Consider the following 22,025-nt stretch of genomic DNA (forward strand, 5'->3'; position numbering starts at 1 on the left):
CATTGTTAATCAATTCAAAAAAGGATATCTGGAGTTTTATAAATATATCTTGTTTTTTTTTAACATGAAAAATTTATAGTAGTAACCTTAAAGAATAAGAGAAACTTTCTAAACTTATATCACAATTTTTTTAATGAAACAAAAAAAGTTTTAATGACAAGAGTACACGCTATTAACTTAAAATGTCAGCTCTTTTACTATAATTGGCTAGTGCTAAATAAATTAACAAAAATTTAAAAATAAAAGCTAAAATTCAGTAACAATCAAAATTTAAAAAGTTATTTACAATAATTTTTAATGATAGTTAAAAGCTTTGTATATATTTTAACAAGTTCTATTTTAAACGTCAGTAAAATACATTGCTTTTAAAATATAATCACAAGTGTAAAATATTTGAGTTTGAAATACTAACACTAGTTAAAAAAAGCTAAATCAACTGTTGTTGTAAAACTGTGTAGGCGTTTTTTGTTATGTATAAGCTTTAGGTACATTTTACAACAAAATCTCAATTTGTTTCGTGTTACTTAATAGCAATACTGTCATACAGTAGTTTACCCATTTTTTTACATTGTTTTCATTATAAAATTTACAGATATATAGACTAAAGTAATCACGAATATGCAATATTAATGCATTTGATTAAACTTTATGAGTAAATTTATAAAATAAAAACTGATTTGCGGTATAAAAAATTACACTAATTTTTTTTTTTTAACTATTTGTTACACAGAAAAAGTTAATAAAATGGACAAAAAATTTGTTTTAAAACTTTTAAGTTAAATAGCGTCTTAAACTTATAGTTTAAACTGTTTCAAATAAAAAGAACGAATCCTAAATTTGTATAACATGTTACTTTTTTTCGTACCAGATTAACCTGCATCAAAACTTTCATTCAAAATTTTTAACTCTTGATAATTATTATAATTGTGGCTAATATTCATAGATATTACTTTAACAAATATACTATTGCTTATATTTTTCTTATGGTTTTATCAATTATAAACTAGATTTTTTTTATAATGACCATTATAGCTTTTATTTATGTCTTATGTTGCCAAATGTAACCGAAAAACCCAACATAAATCGAGTACTATAATAAAATTAACTTATTGGTAAAAAGTATGCTGAAAATCATAGTTTTTATGCTTGACAAGAACAATTGCTATTAATACTGTGTATTAGTTATGTATGTGTTTTTAGTCGAATAAGTTAGAATTTTTCTTTATTTAAAAGTATAAGAGTTAAGAGAACAGCTTAGTATACAAAAAAATTCTTATACAGTTATTTGTAAAATATTAAAAAGTTATGCTAAAAAAAGTAGAATACTAATTCTAAAAAGTAACACTTTTTTATTTCTTAGAAGCACAAACGTTTAAACTTTTACAGCTTTACTTATTTAATTTTAATTTAATTATTTTGTTTTAAGTTCTAAACCTGAGTTTATTATTCTTTTTTTTTACATTTAAACACACTAATTTTTTTATGATAAGTTATTTTATGTTAGTTATTTATTAATTTAATTTAAGTTTTAAACATTAAAAGTCATTTTTTTAACATTTGATGTAGTCTTTCTATACATCAGGTCAATAACTTTTGGTCGCTGTGTAACTTAAATTTTTGATATTTTTGAATAGTTGTTGAAAAAACATTAAGTGCTCATGTAAGTATTTTAACTATACGATGTTCCATACATTTATTTTTAATTGCAAAATAATCGTTTAAATCAAAATTTACAAAAAAAAATAATGTTTGTTCTAATTAATATTTTATTGAACACAATTTAGAAATCGACTCTCAAAAGCATAGTAAAAAATCCTAATGTACTGAAAGACATCACGAGCTACATATGATTTTTTTATTTTAAATATTTGGGTCCCCATAAAGTATATTTAAAAAACTAAGAACTATGAATTTTTATCAAAAGAAAAATAAAATCATTAATAGCAAAAAAAAAAAAGCTTTAACTTGTTTCATAAACTAAATAAAGGTGGAGTAAAAAAACTTGCCTATAAAATCACTCTCGGGCGTTTAACTTAATGTAATTAAAAAAAAGATAAATATCTAATATCAAATTAATTTTTTACAATTGTTAACATTTATATATACCTATAAAGTTGACTATATCGTTAAAATAATATGCAAAATTAACAAATAAAAAACGTTTCAATTGTACAACATGTTAATTTCCTTTGAAAACAAAAAATTACAAAAGTGTAAAAGTATTTTACTGCTGTTTTAGTATAATTATCGTATTTAAGAAAAGTTTCATAGAGGCATTTTTGATATATGTATTTTTATCTATTTTTGTAAGTTTTCTTAAAATTTATTTTTCAAAATATAAAGAATTGCCTCTATGGACCTTTCATTAAATCATCTAAAACTGTGTACAATGTCATTTTGTGATAATAGCACACAATTCCAATAACTCCAAGGTCACATTTTTTTGGTATAATACAGTTTACATTGAGTGGTTTTCGGAAAACCGAAAAGTGCTAGCATGAAATTGTCAACAAATCTTCCCAAACTTTCTAGTGGCATTCTTTTTGTATTTGTCAAATGTTAGAAACAGTTATCTGAAAACTCAAAGGTCGCCATTTTTAAGAGCACCCTAATAAACATGCATTATTTTAGCTGTTATGTAGTAATATGAAACCACCTGCAGTTCAAAATCTTTATAAAGAAGTTTTTACGATAATATTCAAACACCTAGTCCAGTCTTTTAACTAGTTTGCACTTACTAATGGTTTAGATTTTTTAGTTTTAACCTTTTGTAATTGCAAGTCTCTCAGTAGTTAGTGTTTCATAACTTTTGGCATTAATAATGTTTATTTGATAACTTTTAGCAATTTTAGAATAGTTTCCGAATTCGCATATGTTTAATATTTTTGCTTCTAATTTAATTCGTATAGCTTTTAGCTAGTTGAAATCTTGCAACCCTGTTTCAGAGTCATATGTAAACAAAATTTTTCATTAAGCATTAGTCATTACCCATCGAGTACGAATTCTTACTTTTTGCAGTCCAACTTTTTTTGATCTCTAACATTTCTAATTGTTTGAAATACTTAAATAGTTGTCTTTACGGTTTATAGATTTCGTTTAATAAATATGATTTTACAAATAATTTGATATTTATTTATTTTTTTAAGAAAAATTTTTAATGTTGTTAAGTTTAATAGTCCCATTTTTGATAGAGCTTTTCGTTTTAGAGTTTAAATTTTTCTTCTTTTTCATTTTTAGCTCACTATAATTTTGATTAAGTTTGTGTATGCAACTTGATGACCGAGAGGTCTTTTTGCTATCCAGGTCATTGAACCAAAAAATTTTTGAGCAAACTTTTTTTTTGTTCAATAAACTAAACTAAACAAATAACAATCAAGTAACAAGGAAGTAACAATCAAGTAAGCCTCATATTTAAATTACTTTGTGCACTTGGTTGATCCCAGTAAGTTTAGTTTGTCAAAACATTTGCACCATACATGCCTAAACTCCCATAATTAAAGACTTTTCTTCGTTACTGTACTATTTTTGTTGTATAAACTAACAGTTTACAATTTTCTGCCTAATGGAAGTTTTAGATTAGATATAAAAAAAAAGTATTAGGTTGTTTCCCTGATTCAAAACATTTATGCAGCATGTTCAAGCAAGTTTTTACATAATATAAGAAACCATTAAAAAAAGTGAAAGATTACAACTATGAGCTGACTATGACCTTTTGGTCATCAAACTACACACCATTTGCTTGTAAACACTGTTTTGAGCTGTTAAAGTTAGTTAAAGTTTTTTTCAATATAAATTTACCAAGTAATGAACTTGAGTTAAAAAAGGTAAACACTCCTTCTTAGGTACACTAAAACATTGATATAAATTTTAAGAATCAAAAATGTTTCGTCTACAATAATATAACTGTATCTACTTGTCTACTATTACACGACAAAATTTATATATAAGATAAAATAGTACCCTTAGTCCTGAATTTTAAAACCATGAGAAACATTGTCATATGTTGTGAATGCAGTAACTTAGTTAATAGAACATAAAAATGCTGATAGATAGTTTGAAAAACTTCAATTTTATAATGAATAAGGTTTAAAAACTTCTTTTAAAAAGTTTTTTACAACATATCACTTTTATTTAACAAAAAAAAAAAGCAGAATAATGAACTTATTTTCACAGTTGAATCCAAATTGAGCTTAACTAGAGTTAGAGACTTATTAGTTATTTTTTTTTTAAAGTTTGGTACTTTCTAAAAACTACTTAGAATATATTTATAAAATTAAATAATATATTACAATTATGAAAATATTGAAAATATTATATTATGATGGTCATCTGTGTCTTGCTAAATCATTTGTAAATATTGGTAAGATGTTTGTGAACTATTACAAGTTTTTTTTTCGAATTATTTTTTTGAGTAGACTGTGGGTTTCTTTCTTAATAAAAATTTAATTTTTGAGTCTTATTTTTATAAAATTAAAGCAATATTGGTAGAATTTCATTATTTGTCAGTACAAATGGTTATAATTTCTTTTGGTTTCTTAAAGAAATTAAGGATCAGCTTGTTTTTTAAAATCATTACAAAATTTTTATTTTCTTTCTAAATAAGCATTTGGGTTTAGTAAGCTAAATTTTACCAAAATCAAGGCATTAATTGTAAAATTTCAGTACAAATGCTAGAAAACTTATGAATTTCTAAAATAACTTTTTAAATCAATTTGTAATAATTAAAAATAGATTTTTAAGTTGTTTTCCTTTTAAATAAGCATTTGTATTTTGCAACACAACACTCTGAAAAAAGAGCATTATTTTTTTACGCTTGGTTTCATGATGAATCAAGTTCCAAAATATAAAATTTTGTGATATTTTTCCGGAATCATAGTTAACTGAACAATTTGTAATTAAAACTAACTAAAAAACTACTAAAGTGTAAAAAAAATCTATTACTGATATACAATGCAGTTACAACTATTATAATAAGTTTTGCTGTTTATTCTGGTTCTAAGGTAAACTGTGACTTGGTCAACAAAGACTAAGGAAAATATCATTATAAATCAGTTTGAATCCAAGCAAATCAGTTTAAAAACATAAAGTTCTGTGAATATACTCTATTTTAAAAACTGTAAAAATTTTGAAAAGATTATTTATTATTTTATTATAATTATAAATGTCTCAAAATCAGACAATACCTTTTTATCTATTTTTTGAAAAGGTTTGTTTGATATTAAGGTCAACTTTTTAGGAAACGTTTTAGGAAACTGTTTACTCTTAAAAGTGTGTCTTTTAATTTTGTTTTCTCTTTAACACTAGACATTTATGCTGACAACACTTCAGCTTATTTTTATTAAAAGAATTTACTATTTCCTTTTAAAACCATTTCTATAGGTTGTTCTTTGTTTTGATTTTCTAGATTTTTTAATTTTTGTTTTAAAATATGACCAAACCACTGTATTAACCTTCAAAAGTTTTTTGTTAACTAGGTTGATTTACAATTTCTTTTTTCTAATTAATTCTTTGTATGCACTATTCTCTTGAGTATGCTTTTTGAAAACAGCTAAAAATCACATACTTAACAAAAAATGCTTTCCTTAAAGTAATGTCTTGAAAAATTTTGTTTTGAACACATAGTTTTTGGCTCTAAAGTGGTACTCAACAGTAAAAAATTTTAAAAAGAGCCTTATCAAGAGGAAGATTACTGTGCTTGCTTTTTTTGTTTAAACTTTTTTTTTCTGTTTTTTAAGTTGAAAGATAGTTTTAAATTTAAGTAATAAATAAACAACTTTTTTTTAAATATAGCTACTTGTTTTTTCTAAATAGGTATGATCTAGGCTTCCATTTTTAATTTAAATTATTAATTTTCTGATACAATAAACTGTACTGCTTATTAATACATATTTCATAGAGTTTTTCGTTTACTAGCCTTCATTTTACACAAAGTAAATAAGTATTATAAATAAGACATGGTTTTAGAAAGTGTTTTACCAGAGAATGAAATACCAAATATTTCATTTTCAAATTACATGATAGAGATGCTTAAGAAAGATGAAGGCTCAATAGCATATGTGAGTCATTAAGTTCTTTTAAATTCACGTAAAACACTTAAAAATTTTATCATTTTATACTAAACAGCTTCTATAAAAATTAAAAAAATAATTTTTGTTCTTACTTTAAATTAAAGTATTTAATAAAAGTTTTCAATTGTTTTTTTTCATCAATTTTTTTTTAGAGGATAAAATATTACACAAATTATAAAAACAGTTGGCATTTATTTTCAAAGATTAATTAAAAAAATTAGTATTTTTGGTTTTGAAGCTTTTTAAAAATATTAAAAATATTTGTTTTTGTAGGTAGAAGCTGCTTCAAACACAAAGTTTACATGTGCAGAAGTAATTGAAAAAATTAAACAGCTAGCAAGCGCATTAACCAAAAGTGGTCTAAAAAAACAAGAAGTAGTAGCAGTCTGCATTGGAAATTCAGTTTACTATCCAGTTATAATTTTAGCTGTAAATGCTTGCAATGCAATTATGTCACCCTGTAATCCAAATTACACCGAATGTAAGTGTTTTTTGTTATAATATCAAACAAAATTAATATCTATTTATATAATATATCAGCTTAATCAAAACTTTTTGAACTTAAAAGTTAATTCTTAGAAACATTGACTTTAAACTTTAAAATCCTACAAGCTTAACACATTACTAATTAAATCTATATATTAAACTACCAAAAAACGTAAGTTTTTGAATTCTTTTAATATAAACTTTATGTTTTTCTTGGCTTGTTCTATTTGTATTGTTGCATATCTTCAAACTTTCCTTTAAAAAAATTTTTAGTTGATTATCTATATTTAGTCTATGTAGATTAATTTTTACCTACACTGATTTAAAATATACTATTTTTATTTAAAGCAGAACTTGTTAAACAATTCAAATTGTGCCGACCTTCATATATAATCACTGACTTCAACCAAATGGACAAAATTCAAAAAGTTGCAGGCCAAGTGAAATCAGTTAAAGTATGTATTTATAACACTCATTTTGCTTAGTTAAATATACTTACTTGAACGTATTAAGTATTTTATTTTTATAGGAAGTTTTTACTTTGAAGAAAAAGCATAGGTTTTCTAAAACAACAGTTGTAGATATGATCAAAAATGACAATGGCGAAGGTTCATAAAATTTATGTATTTCTTTTTTGTTTAAGTTTCGATTTTGAGTAAAGAACTGTGTGTTAAAAAGTATAAAGTTTTAAAAACATCTAAACTTCCAGTAGTTTAAAAGTTTTAGAAATATAGTAAAACTAAATGATATAAAAAATAAGCATTTAGTAAGTTTTTTTTGTAATTGATTTAAATCAAACAACGTTTTTTGAAAATAACACAAATATAAATCTAAATTTTTATCTGTGTGTATACTGTTGCAATGACAAATATTCTTTTTCATAGATTCTAATAAAATTAAAAACAATTATAGTTTTAAATTTAAGTCTAAAATATAACCAACAACAAACAGAAAACACAATGAATCTCAGAATATAACAAAATGGCTTAACTAAATGATAAAAGGCATAATCAATTTTTTATTTATATAACCTTGATTAGTTAATATTAACAAAAATAGCTTCAATTCGTAATTAAAAACTCAAGTATATTTTCTTAGTATACTAAAACTTTAAGTACAGCTACTTTGAATGCAATAAATAAATTATCAATACGTGAATATTTGATAAAGAATTCTTTCTGTTTCTTTATAAAGTTTTATGTTATTTATTTTATTTGAGATTTTTTGTGATTTTCATTTGTTGACTATTCGTTTGCACCTTAATAAATAATAACGAACACTTATGGTTTTATTAGAAACTGTATAAGTTTTTTTTTATATTTCATTGAAATTGTATACACAATTCAAACTAATGAAAGTTGTAGAACTATAGTTGTGTAATAATAAGCAATCATTTTTCAATTAGCTTATATGAAACAATATTTTATTTTTAAGAGGTCAAGATATATGTATGACTAGAAGTATTAAATTTATACAGACTATAATAAAGACATTCAAGTTAATCCAGAAGAAGATGTTGCAATGTTACCATATTCAAGTGGTACAACAGGACTTACAAAAGGAGTTATGCTAACTCATAAGAATTGTGTTACTTTGAATGCCATGTGCCAGTAAGTATACTTGTAGTATAATTGATAGAATTTTTTAAACGTACGCTGATTTTTTAAATAAATATAGTGCACATTGTTGCTTGTATCGATCATTATAATTTGATTTTCCCAAAAACTTACATTTATTAATTTTTGTAAAAATTTATTATCTGTTTTCAATTTAGTAGTTTTTAAGCAGAAACAATTTTTTTATAAATAAATTTGTACAAATGATTAGGATGAACACTATGCAGGTACTATGCCTTTTTAAAAGAAGAATGTGACAGCGTGTGATAAATTGTACAATAAAAATATAATTTGTTTAAATATCAAATTGAAAACTTATAAACAATTGAAAGATCTCTTTTTAAGTGTTTTTGTTTTAAGAATTGAGTTAGTTTTTTTTATCAATGGTTTTTTAACTAATTTTAGTTTTAAATAAACTAAACCTAGACTAAATATATGCTAAATTTTCTTATCAGTTTTTTATTTGTTATTAATTTCTTCATCAGTTTATAAGTAAAATCAAGAATATGTATTTTTTTAGCTTTTAAAAAATAAAATATTTTTTAATTTTGCAGATAAAACTAACTAACTATTTGTGAAACTTAAGACTAAAAGAATAAAAATTTATCAAAAATTATTACTGTGAAATCTTATAATATTAATTTCGTTTGTTTGCCGTTTTTTTTTTTTGTTTTTCACTTTTTTAGATATAAATTTGAAGATAAGAAGTTAGCAAAAAGTTCTAATTATTATTATTTTTTGTTTTAAGCTTAATAAGTAAGTATTAAAAACTACTCAAAGTATTTATTATATCTAATTTATTTAGCATAAAAATCCAACATACTTTCTTATATGATAGTATTTCATAAATACTTATTTACATTGTCAGAAAATTTTACTGTTTTTTACAATTTAACATCTTTATTCAAACTATACATTAAAAAAATTCTATTGCGTTATACTAGATTTGAATTTTTTAATCAAAGCTAATAAATAAAGAAATATAATTTAGTAGTTAAGTAAATAAATATATTTTGTAAATAAGATTCTTGAATTATAAGTTCAATTTATCATAGGTAATATGTATTCTATTTGAATAAGTTTACTTATATAAGCACTGACGAGGTCTTTGACCGAAACTTAGTTTGCATAATAAAGTCTTGAAAGAATAAAATATATAGATAATATTTAAGTATTCAACCTGTTTTTAGTCTATAGCTTTGATTTAATATGAATAAAAACAAAAAAAAGTAAAGTTTTTTTTTATATATGCTTGTTTAACGAAATGCATAACAAAATATATTTTTACAGTTTTTTAAGGGTTATAAAACTAAGGTACATTTTTCAGTTTATAATTCAAAATAGCTTGAACTTTTATTCTAACCTTATATTGCTCAGTTTTTTTTTTTAGTTTAAGTCATGTTAGAGTAGCTAATAACATTATAAAACAATTCAGAAATAAATAATAATGATAAAATAAAAACATGATAAATTTTTGAAGATCACAAAAACAGTACATACTTATGAACTTAGAAAATCTTTATTATAGTTGATTTTAAATAAAGTTTTTGTCTTAGCTAACTTATTAATCTTGAACTGTTGATACTTTTTTTTGTTTTATCTTTAAAACATGATTATTAATTTATTTTAACAAATTATTCAAAAACTGTTCAGAATAGGACCACCGGAAACGGGAGTGCACTGCCACGTGTTGCCCCTCTTCCATGCTTACGGCCTCCTCTACATGTTCCTGCTCATCGGTGAGATGCCCTTCGTCATCATGGATAGGTTTCGTATTAGGGAGTTTTGTCTCGCCGTTGAAAAGTACAAGGTAAGATAAACTATATTCATTTGTTTTTAAGTACACTACTACACTATAGAATACATTGAAAAGATTTTTCTATAAATTAAGTTATAGATGTAATATACTAATATTACCTCTTTTAAAACATTTTTTTCATTTTTTCCAGATTACCTCACTAGGTGGGGTACCATCCGTTTTAACTGCGTTGAGCAAGAGCACCCTAGTGAACGAATATGATCTTTCTTCCTTGAAGTTTGTTAGTAGCGGGGCTGCAGCCCTGTCTCCTGAAGTTCAAAAGAATACCCAAGACAAAATGAACGTACAAGTTGCGCAAGGTTTTTTTTGTCTAAATTAGCGAGCAAAACAAATCGAATGAAATTTTAATCCTTTTGTAAATTAAACTTATACAAAAGGTTCTAATAATGTAGAGTAAAATTTATCATAACTCACGTTAAATAATTTTTGTTGTACAACGATGACTATTTGTATTTCTTAAAAACCTTTTTCGTATATGCTTACAGATTTTTGGGTTATTTTAAAATTTTCATACTTCATTTTTTTCATAAAGATTTTTCGATAGGTTATGATAATAACAATAATTATCACCATTATTATTTAAATAGCAGACGATAAAAAACTTAACTTTTTTTTGCTAATAAAAAATAGTTAAACTTAAGGAAGAGAACACTAACAACAGCTTTAATCAATAAATACAAAAAGTGAAACATTATTTATTAACAAATTTAGATTATGCAACTCATTAAAATAAAAATCTCAACATTATTTTAATCTATATAAAGGTTGGGGATTGACAGAATGTACAGTCATAGCAACTTCAAAAATCCCGGGATGTCCGATTGGATCCGTTGGATTGCTAATGCCCCACACGAAATTAAAAGTTTTGAATCGTTTTAATTTCAAGCTTCTTAAAAATAAAGTTCTCAAAACACTGCTTGCTTTTCAGTATTTATTGAAATGTTGTTTTATTATTATTTTGCATTTGAAAATTAAGAAAATCATCAATGAAAACTTGCTCACAAAATTAATTTTTGCTGACATTTATAGAACAAACCTAGAAATTTTTGGTTTAAAAAATTTATATCTATTTTAACAATTTATCTTCTACTTTTGGTAAAAAATATATTGCAAGTTGAAAATTTTAAAACCAAATTATTAATTACAACCACTGACCTTATAAGAGGGGGTACAAAATATTACTCTTAATTTTTCAAAAAAATTGTAGAATACTATTCAATAAAGTATTTTATTTCTTGCAAAATAATAGGTAAAACTACTTAAAAATTTTGTTTTACCTTTATGTTTTCTCTATACATTTAAAAAAGATTTATTTTTTGTTTTAAGACTTCAATAGATTTAGCACTGTATTTTTATTTACGAAATTATAAAAGGTAGTTATAGTTTTCTATATTTTTTAGTTAATTTTTTTAAATTCATTTCCGTAACCATTGATTGCTTTTTTTATCTAGAAAACTAAAGGTTTAAAATGTTTTATATTTCAATAGGAGGTTAAAAAATGTAAAAAGGATGAAATTCTTTAATTTTTTATAAAATTTAATATGTTTATTAGTAGTAAAACTTAAAAAGATTAAAGTTCTTATTTTTAAAAAGTGGTTTATCAAATAATTCCTTTTTGATACAAGGTGTTTCGAAATATTAAAAAAAGAGGTTTTAGGTTTTTATAAACAAATTATAAGAAATCCATTAGGTAAAATAATGATCATTAAACAAAAAAGATAATAAATTTTGTTGCACAAGTGAGGTTAAGTAAATATCATCAACATGTTATCTCCACTTATAAGTTAATATTTAACTATTGTTGTAATAAACATTTACAAGAGATTTAAACTTATAAACTTTTTTTATGTTGTTTTTAAAAGGTCGTCGACCCAAAAACAAACAAGGAGCTTGGCTCTAATAAAAGTGGAGAAATTTGCGTTACTGGTCCGCAGGTTTTTATATACTATTTGTTTTCATTCTAAAATTTTTTAATAACAATTTTGCATATACTTTAGTTAAAACGTAAGATGTACAGTACTTAAATATTACTAAATTTGGTTTACCAAAATAATTTAAAGTATGTAAATATATTAAAAGTTAAGTATTTTAAACCGGTGAAATAATTTTTTTTTCGTAATTCTTTTTAAGATATTTTTATTTTTGAGCCAAATAACATGTAAAACAATATATGAATCAAAACAAGTAAATTTAAACTGTTAGTATTATACTACTTTTATTTAATTTGTTATTTAAACTCAAATACGACAGGTGATGAAAGGCTACTTTGAAAACCCGGAAAAGGACTTGGAAGCGTTTGACGAGCAAGGATGGTTCAGAACAGGAGACATCGGTTACTACACCGAAGAAGGCTTCATATTCCTTGTTGACAGGCTAAAAGAACTCATAAAGTACAAAGGGTTTCAGGTACGTTTGAGTTGGGTGCACGACTGTTCAAAGTCGGCCAGTTCATAATTTTTTAACTCAAATTCTTTAAAAAAAATTAAGATGCCATATCTCAAAAAGTTTTAGATAAAAAAAAAGGTTGCAAATTTATAAACTGCTAAAAGGACTTTGTTTGATGATTTAAAAGTAATTTTTGAGATATGAGTAAAATAAGCTTTAAAACATAAATTTTTAGTAACTTTAAAAACTGTCTTTTAAAATCTATTTTTGCTTGCAATTATTTTTTACTATTTTAATCTTATTAACTAGATGTGCCCCCGTTTTTGTTTTTCGTTTTTTTTTAAATATATATTACTTTTTGAGATATTGCCATTTAACTATTTTTTTTTTACAATTTTAATTGTCGGAATTTTAATTGTCATGTAACTGTTTACATTATAAAATTTATCGAGCTTTTACACTATTGACATAATTGCAGGTTCCACCGGCAGAGTTGGAAGGCGTTATAGTTGCACATGAGGGGGTTTCCGACTGCGGAGTGGTTGGAGTTTCTGATTTCAACTGTGGGGAATTACCCAGAGCTTATGTGGTGAGGAGAGATGAAAGTTTGACTGAGGAGGAGCTTCACAGCTACGTCAATGGTAAGAAAAGTTTATTAGTTTAAACTTTGATCAATTTCAAGTACGCTGGTATACATGTTATGGGTTTTGAAATAGGAATATTATTAATTTTTTTGATTTAGAAATAAGTTAGCATTTGAATAATTGTGTTTGCTTACTGAAATAATTTTTTTTGCTAAAATTTGTTATTCAAACTTTCAAGTTGTAATCTTCAATATTCCTAAACAAGCTAGTTAGTTTTATTTGTTATTCCACTTTTTGTTGATATGAGCGCGTGTTATATAAACTATACACTTTTATTAACTATATAGAAACTTTATAAGCTTCTTAAAAAAAACTTTTGTTTTCCTTTTAAAATAATTGAAATTTACAATTTGACTTATATTCATCAAAATGAATTTTACTTGGCCTCATGTTAAATAATAAATCAAAAATAAAGTGATAATAATGTTTCCTAACAGAAAGAGTAATAAGTTACAAGCGTTTACGGGGAGGAATTAAGTTTGTTGATAAAATTCCAAGAAACCCAATTGGAAAGATACTAAGGAGAGAGTTGAAGGTTCTTGCAAATAAATCAAAACTGTGAGGATACCATTCCAATCCATGAAAATTTTACATGTCCATTTTCAAAATTACAGCCATAAAAAATACTTAGTTATGTGTTTTATCTAGTTCCTTCAGAGCTGTTTTATAAGTTTTCAACTTTTTTGTAAGACTTTGAAAATATTTAATTTTAGTTTTTTTTTAATTCCTAGTAAATTTTCTTAATGTTTGTTATTTGTTGTGTAATATAATTTATATCATTACTAATTATTATATTAGTAATTAAAATTAGTATTATATTACTAATTTTTATTTTGATGTTACGAAATACTATGCATTTATGTTAAAACATATTTTTAAATCATAACAATTATGTTAAAATTTATACTTCAACCTTTTGCTACTTTTGAATCGTAATACCATCTGTAAACTTTTTGTAGATTTTCGAATATCCCTGCCGTAATTTTATAGAATTTTTAAAATTGATTTATTATTTTGTGATATGCAATGAATATCGTTTTAGTTTTTAATTATGCAATTTTCTGAATCATAGTTGTAACATTATTTTAGTTTTTTAGCATATAAATTTTTTAAGTGAGAAATATAGTAGTATTTCTTTACATTTAATACGTTTTAAATTGTACAAAGAAAAGTTCGTACAAAAATAAAATTTTTATACATTAATTTAGTATTTCATAAGTTTTGACAAAAAAAATTGATTAGCTTAACTTATTTGTGTTTACAACTTTAAATATTAAGAAGTGCTGTAAGTGTGTACTCAACACTACTTCTACAATTTTTCCACACAAGTCAGTATAACAAAAAGTACAGCTTTAATAAAAAAAACGTATATATATATATTCAAACAAAATACAAAGTACTTTAAGTACAAACACGTTTTTGCTTTGAAGTATGTTAAGCTCAAATAAAAATTTTTGTGAAATGAATCGGAAAAAAATTGTTTTAGATAAATTAATTTTTAACGAAATCAAACTAACTAGGAATTTTTTAATCTGTTATTGATTTAGATGTTAAAGTTATTGTATATTGTGCAAAAGAAATTTCAAGTGTTTTTTAAACATGTCTTAACTAAAAATTATACATAAAACATTATTTTTCAAAAATGAGTAGAAGAAAAGTTTAATGTATCTCTAAGACAGTTTATTTTAACTGTTGAAAATATCTTAACGTGCCAATAAAAAGTTTAAGTATAAAAAATTTAATTAAAATAAGTTAAATGTTTCAAAAAATTGTCTTTGTTTTTAAACAAGAATAATTGTTTCAACTGTTAAATATGCTAATAAAACAGTATCAAAAGTGGTTTCATGACAATTCAAATATTAAAAAAAATGTGTTTTAAGGGCCACAACTAAACATGAAAAAAACGGTTGTAGGACTGATTAAATCTACAATGATAAAGAAACAATTATTTAAAGAAAGTTCTAAAAAAAACTATGTTTTAAAACTAATTTTAGCCATATCTCAAAAAATTCTCAAAATTTGCACAAAAAAATGGTGGTTTGTAGGACCTAAGTTGTTTTCTTAATTTTTATCCAAATATACGTCACTTTTTTAGTGGTGGCCCTTTAAAAAAGTTTGAAAAGAAGTTGATTTTTTCGAATTTGAATAGTAGTGCATCCATAAAAGGTCCACTGACAATTTAATAACTTACGAAATATAATTATTATCAGAAAATATTTTCAAAAGCTATAAGTTATACTAAGAACTGTGAGACAGTTTATAAAATTATTTCACTTAAAAAATTTACAAGTAGTACAGTATATACTAAAATAAAAAACAAAGTTTATATAAGAATCAACTTTCTAACAAGTAAATTATTTTCAGTAGTATTTGTATAACTAATTAAAATAAAAACTCCACAATGGTATTAAAAAGCAAGTTTACAGATGTTACTATACCAAGTATGTCTACCTCAAACTACTTTTTAGAACTGTACAAAAAAGGAGGAAATTCTATTGCATTCGTAAGTTAGCATTAGTACTAGATATTTGTACGGTATAGTATTTTTTTTTCCTTTTTTTTCACATCACATAACTTAAAAATACAGCTTTTACGTAGTTAACAATACTATTAACAACAAGCTAGGAAGTTTAGAATTCTGTTTGAACATACGAAAGAGTAAACAAAAACTTAAGTCCTAGGTAAAATATTTCGTTTGTTTACTGAACAAGTAAATAAAACTATGATGAAGTTTTACTAACTGTTCAAGTTTTTTGTTTAACTTAATCTAAATTATCATTCATAAAATAAATCCTTTGTATTAAAGATATCGGTTTAAACTTCTTAAAAAACTTTATAGGTATGGAAATAACGTTTCAGTAAAACTAATAATCGAATGTATCTATTGTTAGATTACTTATGTTTGACTAGTTTTTATACACGTTTGTAAACATACAAAAACTTTACAGGTAGAAAACAAAACTGATACAGTGTTCACATGTGCAGATGTCGTTGAAAAAATTAAACAGTTAGCAAGTGCATTAGCAAACAAAGGTCTAAGAAAACAAGAAGTAGTAGCCGTCTGCGTTGGAAATTCAATTTACTATCCCGTTATACTGTTTGCAATAAATGCTTGCAATGCAATCATGTCACCCTGTAATCCGAATTACACTGAATGTAAGTGTTCCTTAATAAACGTACACCAAACTTAGAACTCAATTTTTCTAATTTTAAATTATAATTTTTTTTATGACTAACCATAGCGGAGTTGGTCAAGCAGTTTAAGTTATGCCGACCTTCTTATGTTATAACTGAATATAAACAGATGAACAAAATGCAAAAAGTTAGAGAAAAAATTAAATCCATAAAGGTTATTTTTACTCTTGTTAAAAATACTTGTAATTATTAAATTAAAAAAAAACCTCTAGTTTAATTCCCTTTTTTATAATTTAATTTCCTTTTTAAAAGTTAAATTTCTTTTTAAACATAGCTTTTATATTCTGTAGAGACAAAAGTTACTATAGAAGATTAAACTTATAATTAACACTATTATTTATAAAAAACTTATAGGAGGTTTTCTCATTGAAGAAACTCCACAGCTTTTCAGATGATACTATTAAAACTATGATTGAAAAAAGTAATCCTCTAGGTGAGAAAAACATTTGGTCTACAAATACATATTTATTCATTTTCTTTCTAAGCTTTTTAATCCTCAAACCGAAATATATTTACTAAAAGTGTTTTATAAAATCTAGTTATGTAATATAAAATTTATGGTTGTTTATGATACTTTAAAACCAATATTTCTTAGCTGTAGCTAAATATTTATTTTTAAATTTAACATACTTATACTAATGTTTGGATTTTGAAACTTAGTTTTGTTTACTCAAATAAAAAAAAGTTGCTACTCTAATATAAACACTTGACAGTATTTAGCTTTTAATCGCATATGTAACATGATTAAATATTTATTTCAATAAGTTTTTCCTTACTTCTTAAGGACATTTCCTCACTTTTTAGAATGAATTTCAATAAACCTTGTTAAGTACAAATTATGGTCTGTTCTACTTTTTAATTCAAATATCAAAATTTGTTTTTACACTTATAATAAAACAGATTTTTTTAAAGTAATGATTTTTATATTAAGTCTAGTAAACATTGAGCAAATTTTTTTTAGCTACGAAATATCACATATAAAAATTTGTTAATAAAAAAGAAAGTTAGTTAAACAGAGAGTTTTTGAAAAAAATAAAAAAAAACATTAAATGAAAAACAAAAGCTTTTTTAAAATGTTTACTTTAGCTAAAACAAAACTAACATTTTATAATTTTAAATTCAACATTTTAACTTTTCATAATTTGTTTTAGATTTTAATTCAAAAGTTTTTGCTAACTCATCGGAAGATATTGCAATTCTTCCATTTTCCAGTGGTACAACAGGCCTCCCAAAAGGCGTGATGCTTACTCATAAAAATTGCATATCCATAAATGCAATTTTAAAGTAAGTTGATGTAAGCTTACTAATGTAAAATATTTAGAATAGTTTATTTTGATATGCAAAGCCTTAAAGCATACACTAGTATGTTTTTTTAAAAGTTTACTTAAATTGTATTGGTACACATAAAAAACTATACTTTTGAAAAAACTAAAAAATGCAGGTGCTCTGAATTAACAAGAAAAATTGGTTATTTTAGATACAATTGGAGTTTTTTTAATTCTATACAAATGCTTAAAATCAAATTTCTAAATTACGTAAATGTAACTACGAACTAGACATAAGTAAATGCTATGGCTTTCAAGGCTTAATCTTTATTCGTCTAGTACAGGGGTCGGCAAATTGCGGCCCGCGGGTCAAATGCGGCCCTTTTAACAAAAATCTGCGGCCCGCGAGGTTCTTTCTAGCTAAAAACATACTTTTTTAAAACAATAAAATTAAAAGTTTCTGAGATAAAGACTGGGAATTAGGCTTTTACTTCAATAAATACTGTTTACTAGTGCTTTATTATTACTTATTTTTTATTTTTATAGTTTAAGACAGTATTTTTATAACAATTATTACAACTATTTCAAAATAAGTGCGGCCCGCGAGCATTTTTTTCTATGAAAATTGGCCCGCAATTGACTAAAGCTGCCGACCCCTGGTCTAATAGTTAAGAGTTAGAAGTATATTTATTCGAGTACAAATATCCTTTCCATCCGAATGTTGTAGTTATATAAGCCTTTTATAAAATTTAATAGAGAATGTTTAAAAGTTTTAATTGACAAAAATATTAAAACAGATATGCTAATTTTAGACGACTATTTTTTTAGTTTTATGAACTAAAAAAGTTAATACATAAAGGATAAAAAACTTTGTTTGAATTATTATTTTCTTTAAAAACTTTATAAAATACTTTATAAATTAAAAAATATAATACTTAAATTAAATATGTTATTTGTTTAACACTTAACTCTTTAAATTTGTTTATATTTTGAAATTTAAAGTTTACACTACACCTATTAATGATTTTAATAAAATTTTAGTAAAGGCCTTACAAAAAGCGGAGTTCACTGCCATGTACTTCCACTGTTCCACGCTTATGGGTTTCTTTTCATGTTCTTGTTTGCTGGTCAGAAGCCTTTCGTTATTATGGACAGGTTTCGTATCAGAAAGTTTTGCCAAGCTGTTTATAAGCTCAAGGTTAAGTTTGAAAAACAAATACATTTATATTATATATTTATAATTACAAGTACAGTAGTTACAAGTAAAGTTTTGTATTTTTGTAAAGCTTTAAAAAATAAATTTAAAACTAATCTTTACAATATCGTTTAAAAAAACTTTATAGGTTTTAAGTTTTGTTGCTATTGTTAATTACATTTTTGGTAAATAACTCGATTGTTTGCTTAGTTAGACAATCTAAAGTATTTTTGTATTGAAACAGATTATTTCTAGTTAGACTTCAAAAATTGATTGAGTTTTATTATTAAAAAGTAAAAACTTTGTTTAAAATAGACCTTAAAGTTTTTGAGAGAGAAAGATCAGTAAGCTATTTTTACGCTTGAAAACGGTCTTAGAAGTTTTGTAAGAACATATAATAAAAGTCAAAAGGCTGATTAAATCATACTATCTAGTTAAATGTCAAATAAAATTTTTCAACATCTCATAGTTAAATTGATTATTCATAGATAGAAATGTTTTGTCTTCAGTTTAGTTTAAATTCTTATGCTAAAATTTGGATTGACAGAAGAACTAACAAATTTCTAAAAATATTTAAATCTTAAAAAAATATTAAAGTTATAAAAATAAAATATACATTTACTAATAGAACACTACATAAGTTTTCTTGACCTTTTTAAAACCACATGTTTGTTTAAAACACGTGCACAGGTTACTTCAGTTACAGCTGTTCCATTTGTGTTAAATGAACTATGTAATAATGAAATTGTTGATGAATTCGATCTTTCTTCTCTAAGGGAGATTTTTAGCGCTTCCGCCCCTCTAGCTTCAGATGTTCAGATGAAAATTGAAACGAAGTTGAACATTAAGGTTCATCAAGGTTAATTTATTAAAGATTGATTTTATTATTTTAAAATAGTTCTTAAAAGTCATATTTTTTATGAATCATTCAAAGTTTTAATACTACAATGAGCTATTGAGATGTTGTTTTATGGATATTCTTCTAAATACTTTTATCAATGTATATAACAATTTCAATAATGTGTAAATACTAAATACAGATGTCTACTAAAAACCTTACCAAACAGCATGATTACTATTAACAAAAGTAGTTTAAAACTTTTAGTTATTTTTTTTAACTAAAAAACAAATACGGTTAAACATCATTAAAAGAAAGCTCTGTTTTGATAGTTCTCGGTCTTTCTGAATGCTGGCTAGTAACAAGTTCAACTCTAACTAATTGCCCAATAGGATCTGTTGGAACAGTCGTACCTAATTCAAAAATAAAAGTTACCGTTTTTTTTGTTGTTTTAATCTTATTTTGTACAAAATAATTAATTTAAACATTATTTACAAAAAATCATATTTTTACATATTTACTTACTATTAAAGCTATTTTGTTTATATTACATAATTTAAATATTGTTGTGATAGACAGTTAGATTTAAAAAAAGAGTAAAAACTTTTAAAGATAATTGATTTTTAGTGAATTTTAGTCTCAATGTAAACTTTTTGAATTATAAATGTTATAGTATCAGCATTTAGTCAATCAAAAATAGTGTGGAAATAAAAAGTTCTATAGTGATATTACTTAAACTAAAACATGATAGATCATTAGCTCGGAAAGTGGCAACGAGCTTCGGTACAATGAAAAAGGTGAAATTTGTGTTACCGGGCCTCAGGTTTTTTTTATATATTTTTTTAAATTTAAAGTCAAATACTAAAACTGTTCTACTTAACAGTATATAAAACCTTTATTTTTATTTAATATTGGTTGAATATCAAAAACATAATCATAAATCTATTAAAACGATATTGCTGAAATAAACTAAAGTCTGTTTTTTAATATTCAACTGATTTAAGGTGATGAAAGGTTACTTTGAGAATCCAGAAAAGAATTTAGAAGCTTTTGACGAACAAGGCTGGTTTAAAACGGGAGATGTTGGTTACTACACTGAGGAAGGACATGTTTTTGTTGTTGATAGAGTAAAAGAGCTTATAAAGTATAATGGATTTCAGGTAAGTTTTACTGTAAATTAAGTGCTAACTTAAACGGATTACTAAAAAACAAACCGCATTTATGTGTGCTATGTTTTATATTTCAATTACTTTATCACTACAATAATGTAATATAATAAGTTTAACTGTTTAAATTAAAAAGCAATTTCGTTATAATTTTTGAAAGCTATCAAAATTACAAATTTTTACAATAAATTTTCAAGTATACTAATACATATATTTTAACAATATTAAATCAAAAAATTTCCTTTTTTTCAATTAAGACCTTTTCACAGCAAAGAATGATATTTTTTTTGTAACTAAATAAACTTTTTAAGTATGAATATTTTTACAGCATTGTTTAAAAAAAATTCTCAATGCCCACACAAATTATTTCTAGCACCTGAAGCTAAATTGTGCTGCAATAAAACACTCAGGTTCCTCCCGCCGAGCTGGAGGCTCTGATTATTTCCCACAACCGAGTTTCAGATTGCGGAGTGGTTGGAGTTGCAGATTTCAAAAGAGGGGAGTTACCCAGAGCTTACGTTGTGCGGAAAGATGAAAGTTTTACTGAGGAGGAACTCCACAACTACGTCAACAGTTAGTGCTGTTGTCTAAACCAGTATTATTCAACCTATACAAAAGATGTGCACACTAAACTGTAAATTTGTCTACAATAGACTGCAGTATATATGAGTCGTTTAAAAAAACAATACTTTTTATGATTTTAGTGTCTTAATAGATAAATAGTGTGTTGAAAACTGTCAGTTTACTTTCTAGATAATTTCAAATAATAGAAAAAGACGGAAAAAAGTACTTTTAAAGTTATTTCATCGTACTAATTTTTCTGCGCACAGTAAAGTAACTTATATTCACACTTGCGTGCAAAGGTGCACGCCGTTAACATCACTAGTATCGACTACATAATTAAATTTAAAGCTAAAATTTATATTTTGCAGAACAAGTTTCAAGCTACAAGCGTTTGAGAGGCGGCATTAAATTTATTAATAATATACCTAGAAGTCCAACGGGTAAAATTTTAAGAAGAAAGTTGAAAGTTTTGAACGAGTCTTCAAAGCTGTGAAAATTTGTATATAAAATAAAACTGTATTTAAAAAAATAGCTTTTATAGTTAATACTTACTGTTAGTAGTTTTTAAAAAAACTGAGGTTTGCCTTATATTTTGATTAAAATCTGAGCACTACTTAACCTATTTCGAAATACCTGTTTACCTTGTAAAATATTCGTAGTTTTTAAGAAGATTGTTATGATTCATATAATCTTTTTTAGAATTTACATATACCTTAAGTTTTTGGTTTATTCATATGTTTTATATTTTTTTCGATTTACCATAGTTTTGACAGTCCTTTTGTAG

The 22,025-nt window shown here is 24.4% G+C and overlaps 2 protein-coding genes across 2 annotated transcripts; both read left to right on the top strand.

The window, feature by feature from the left end:
• The first annotated feature begins 5,954 nt into the window (after positions 1-5,954).
• On the top strand, positions 5,955-13,580 carry LOC145847557 (uncharacterized). Its single transcript, XM_082953635.1, has 12 exons — positions 5,955-6,056; positions 6,342-6,549; positions 6,903-7,009; positions 7,084-7,162; positions 8,032-8,164; positions 9,824-9,980; positions 10,120-10,288; positions 10,754-10,851; positions 11,852-11,923; positions 12,240-12,395; positions 12,853-13,015; positions 13,456-13,580. The coding sequence occupies exons 1-12, from the start codon at positions 5,955-5,957 to the stop codon at positions 13,578-13,580; spliced, it is 1,569 nt and encodes a 522-aa protein (XP_082809761.1).
• A 1,839-nt stretch (positions 13,581-15,419) lies between these two features.
• LOC145847556 (uncharacterized) lies at positions 15,420-21,734 on the top strand. Its single transcript, XM_082953634.1, has 12 exons — positions 15,420-15,521; positions 15,967-16,174; positions 16,261-16,367; positions 16,568-16,646; positions 17,365-17,497; positions 18,520-18,676; positions 19,364-19,532; positions 19,826-19,947; positions 20,263-20,334; positions 20,516-20,671; positions 21,088-21,250; positions 21,610-21,734. The coding sequence occupies exons 1-12, from the start codon at positions 15,420-15,422 to the stop codon at positions 21,732-21,734; spliced, it is 1,593 nt and encodes a 530-aa protein (XP_082809760.1).
• Positions 21,735-22,025: the final 291 nt, after the last annotated feature.

This window comes from Thalia democratica, unplaced genomic scaffold (assembly GCF_965202585.1).
Source record: "Thalia democratica unplaced genomic scaffold, ktThaDemo2.hap1.1 HAP1_SCAFFOLD_981, whole genome shotgun sequence".
NCBI classification, from domain to species: domain Eukaryota; kingdom Metazoa; phylum Chordata; class Thaliacea; order Salpida; family Salpidae; genus Thalia; species Thalia democratica.

What these genes read in the sequence shown, in the direction of transcription:
- LOC145847557 (XM_082953635.1), top strand. Translation starts at nt 5,955, where the DNA reads ATGGTTTTAGAAAGTGTTTTACCAGAGAATGAAATACCAAATATTTCA. An exon ending in ATGAAGGCTCAATAGCATAT is followed by an intron (nt 6,057 to 6,341) that starts GTGAGTCATTAA and finishes TTGTTTTTGTAG; the next exon opens with GTAGAAGCTGCTTCAAACAC. An exon ending in ACTTTGAATGCCATGTGCCA is followed by an intron (nt 8,165 to 9,823) that starts GTAAGTATACTT and finishes AAAACTGTTCAG; the next exon opens with AATAGGACCACCGGAAACGG.
- LOC145847556 (XM_082953634.1), top strand. Translation starts at nt 15,420, where the DNA reads ATGGTATTAAAAAGCAAGTTTACAGATGTTACTATACCAAGTATGTCT. An exon ending in AAGCTGTTTATAAGCTCAAG is followed by an intron (nt 18,677 to 19,363) that starts GTTAAGTTTGAA and finishes ACACGTGCACAG; the next exon opens with GTTACTTCAGTTACAGCTGT. An exon ending in TTTGTGTTACCGGGCCTCAG is followed by an intron (nt 20,335 to 20,515) that starts GTTTTTTTTATA and finishes AACTGATTTAAG; the next exon opens with GTGATGAAAGGTTACTTTGA.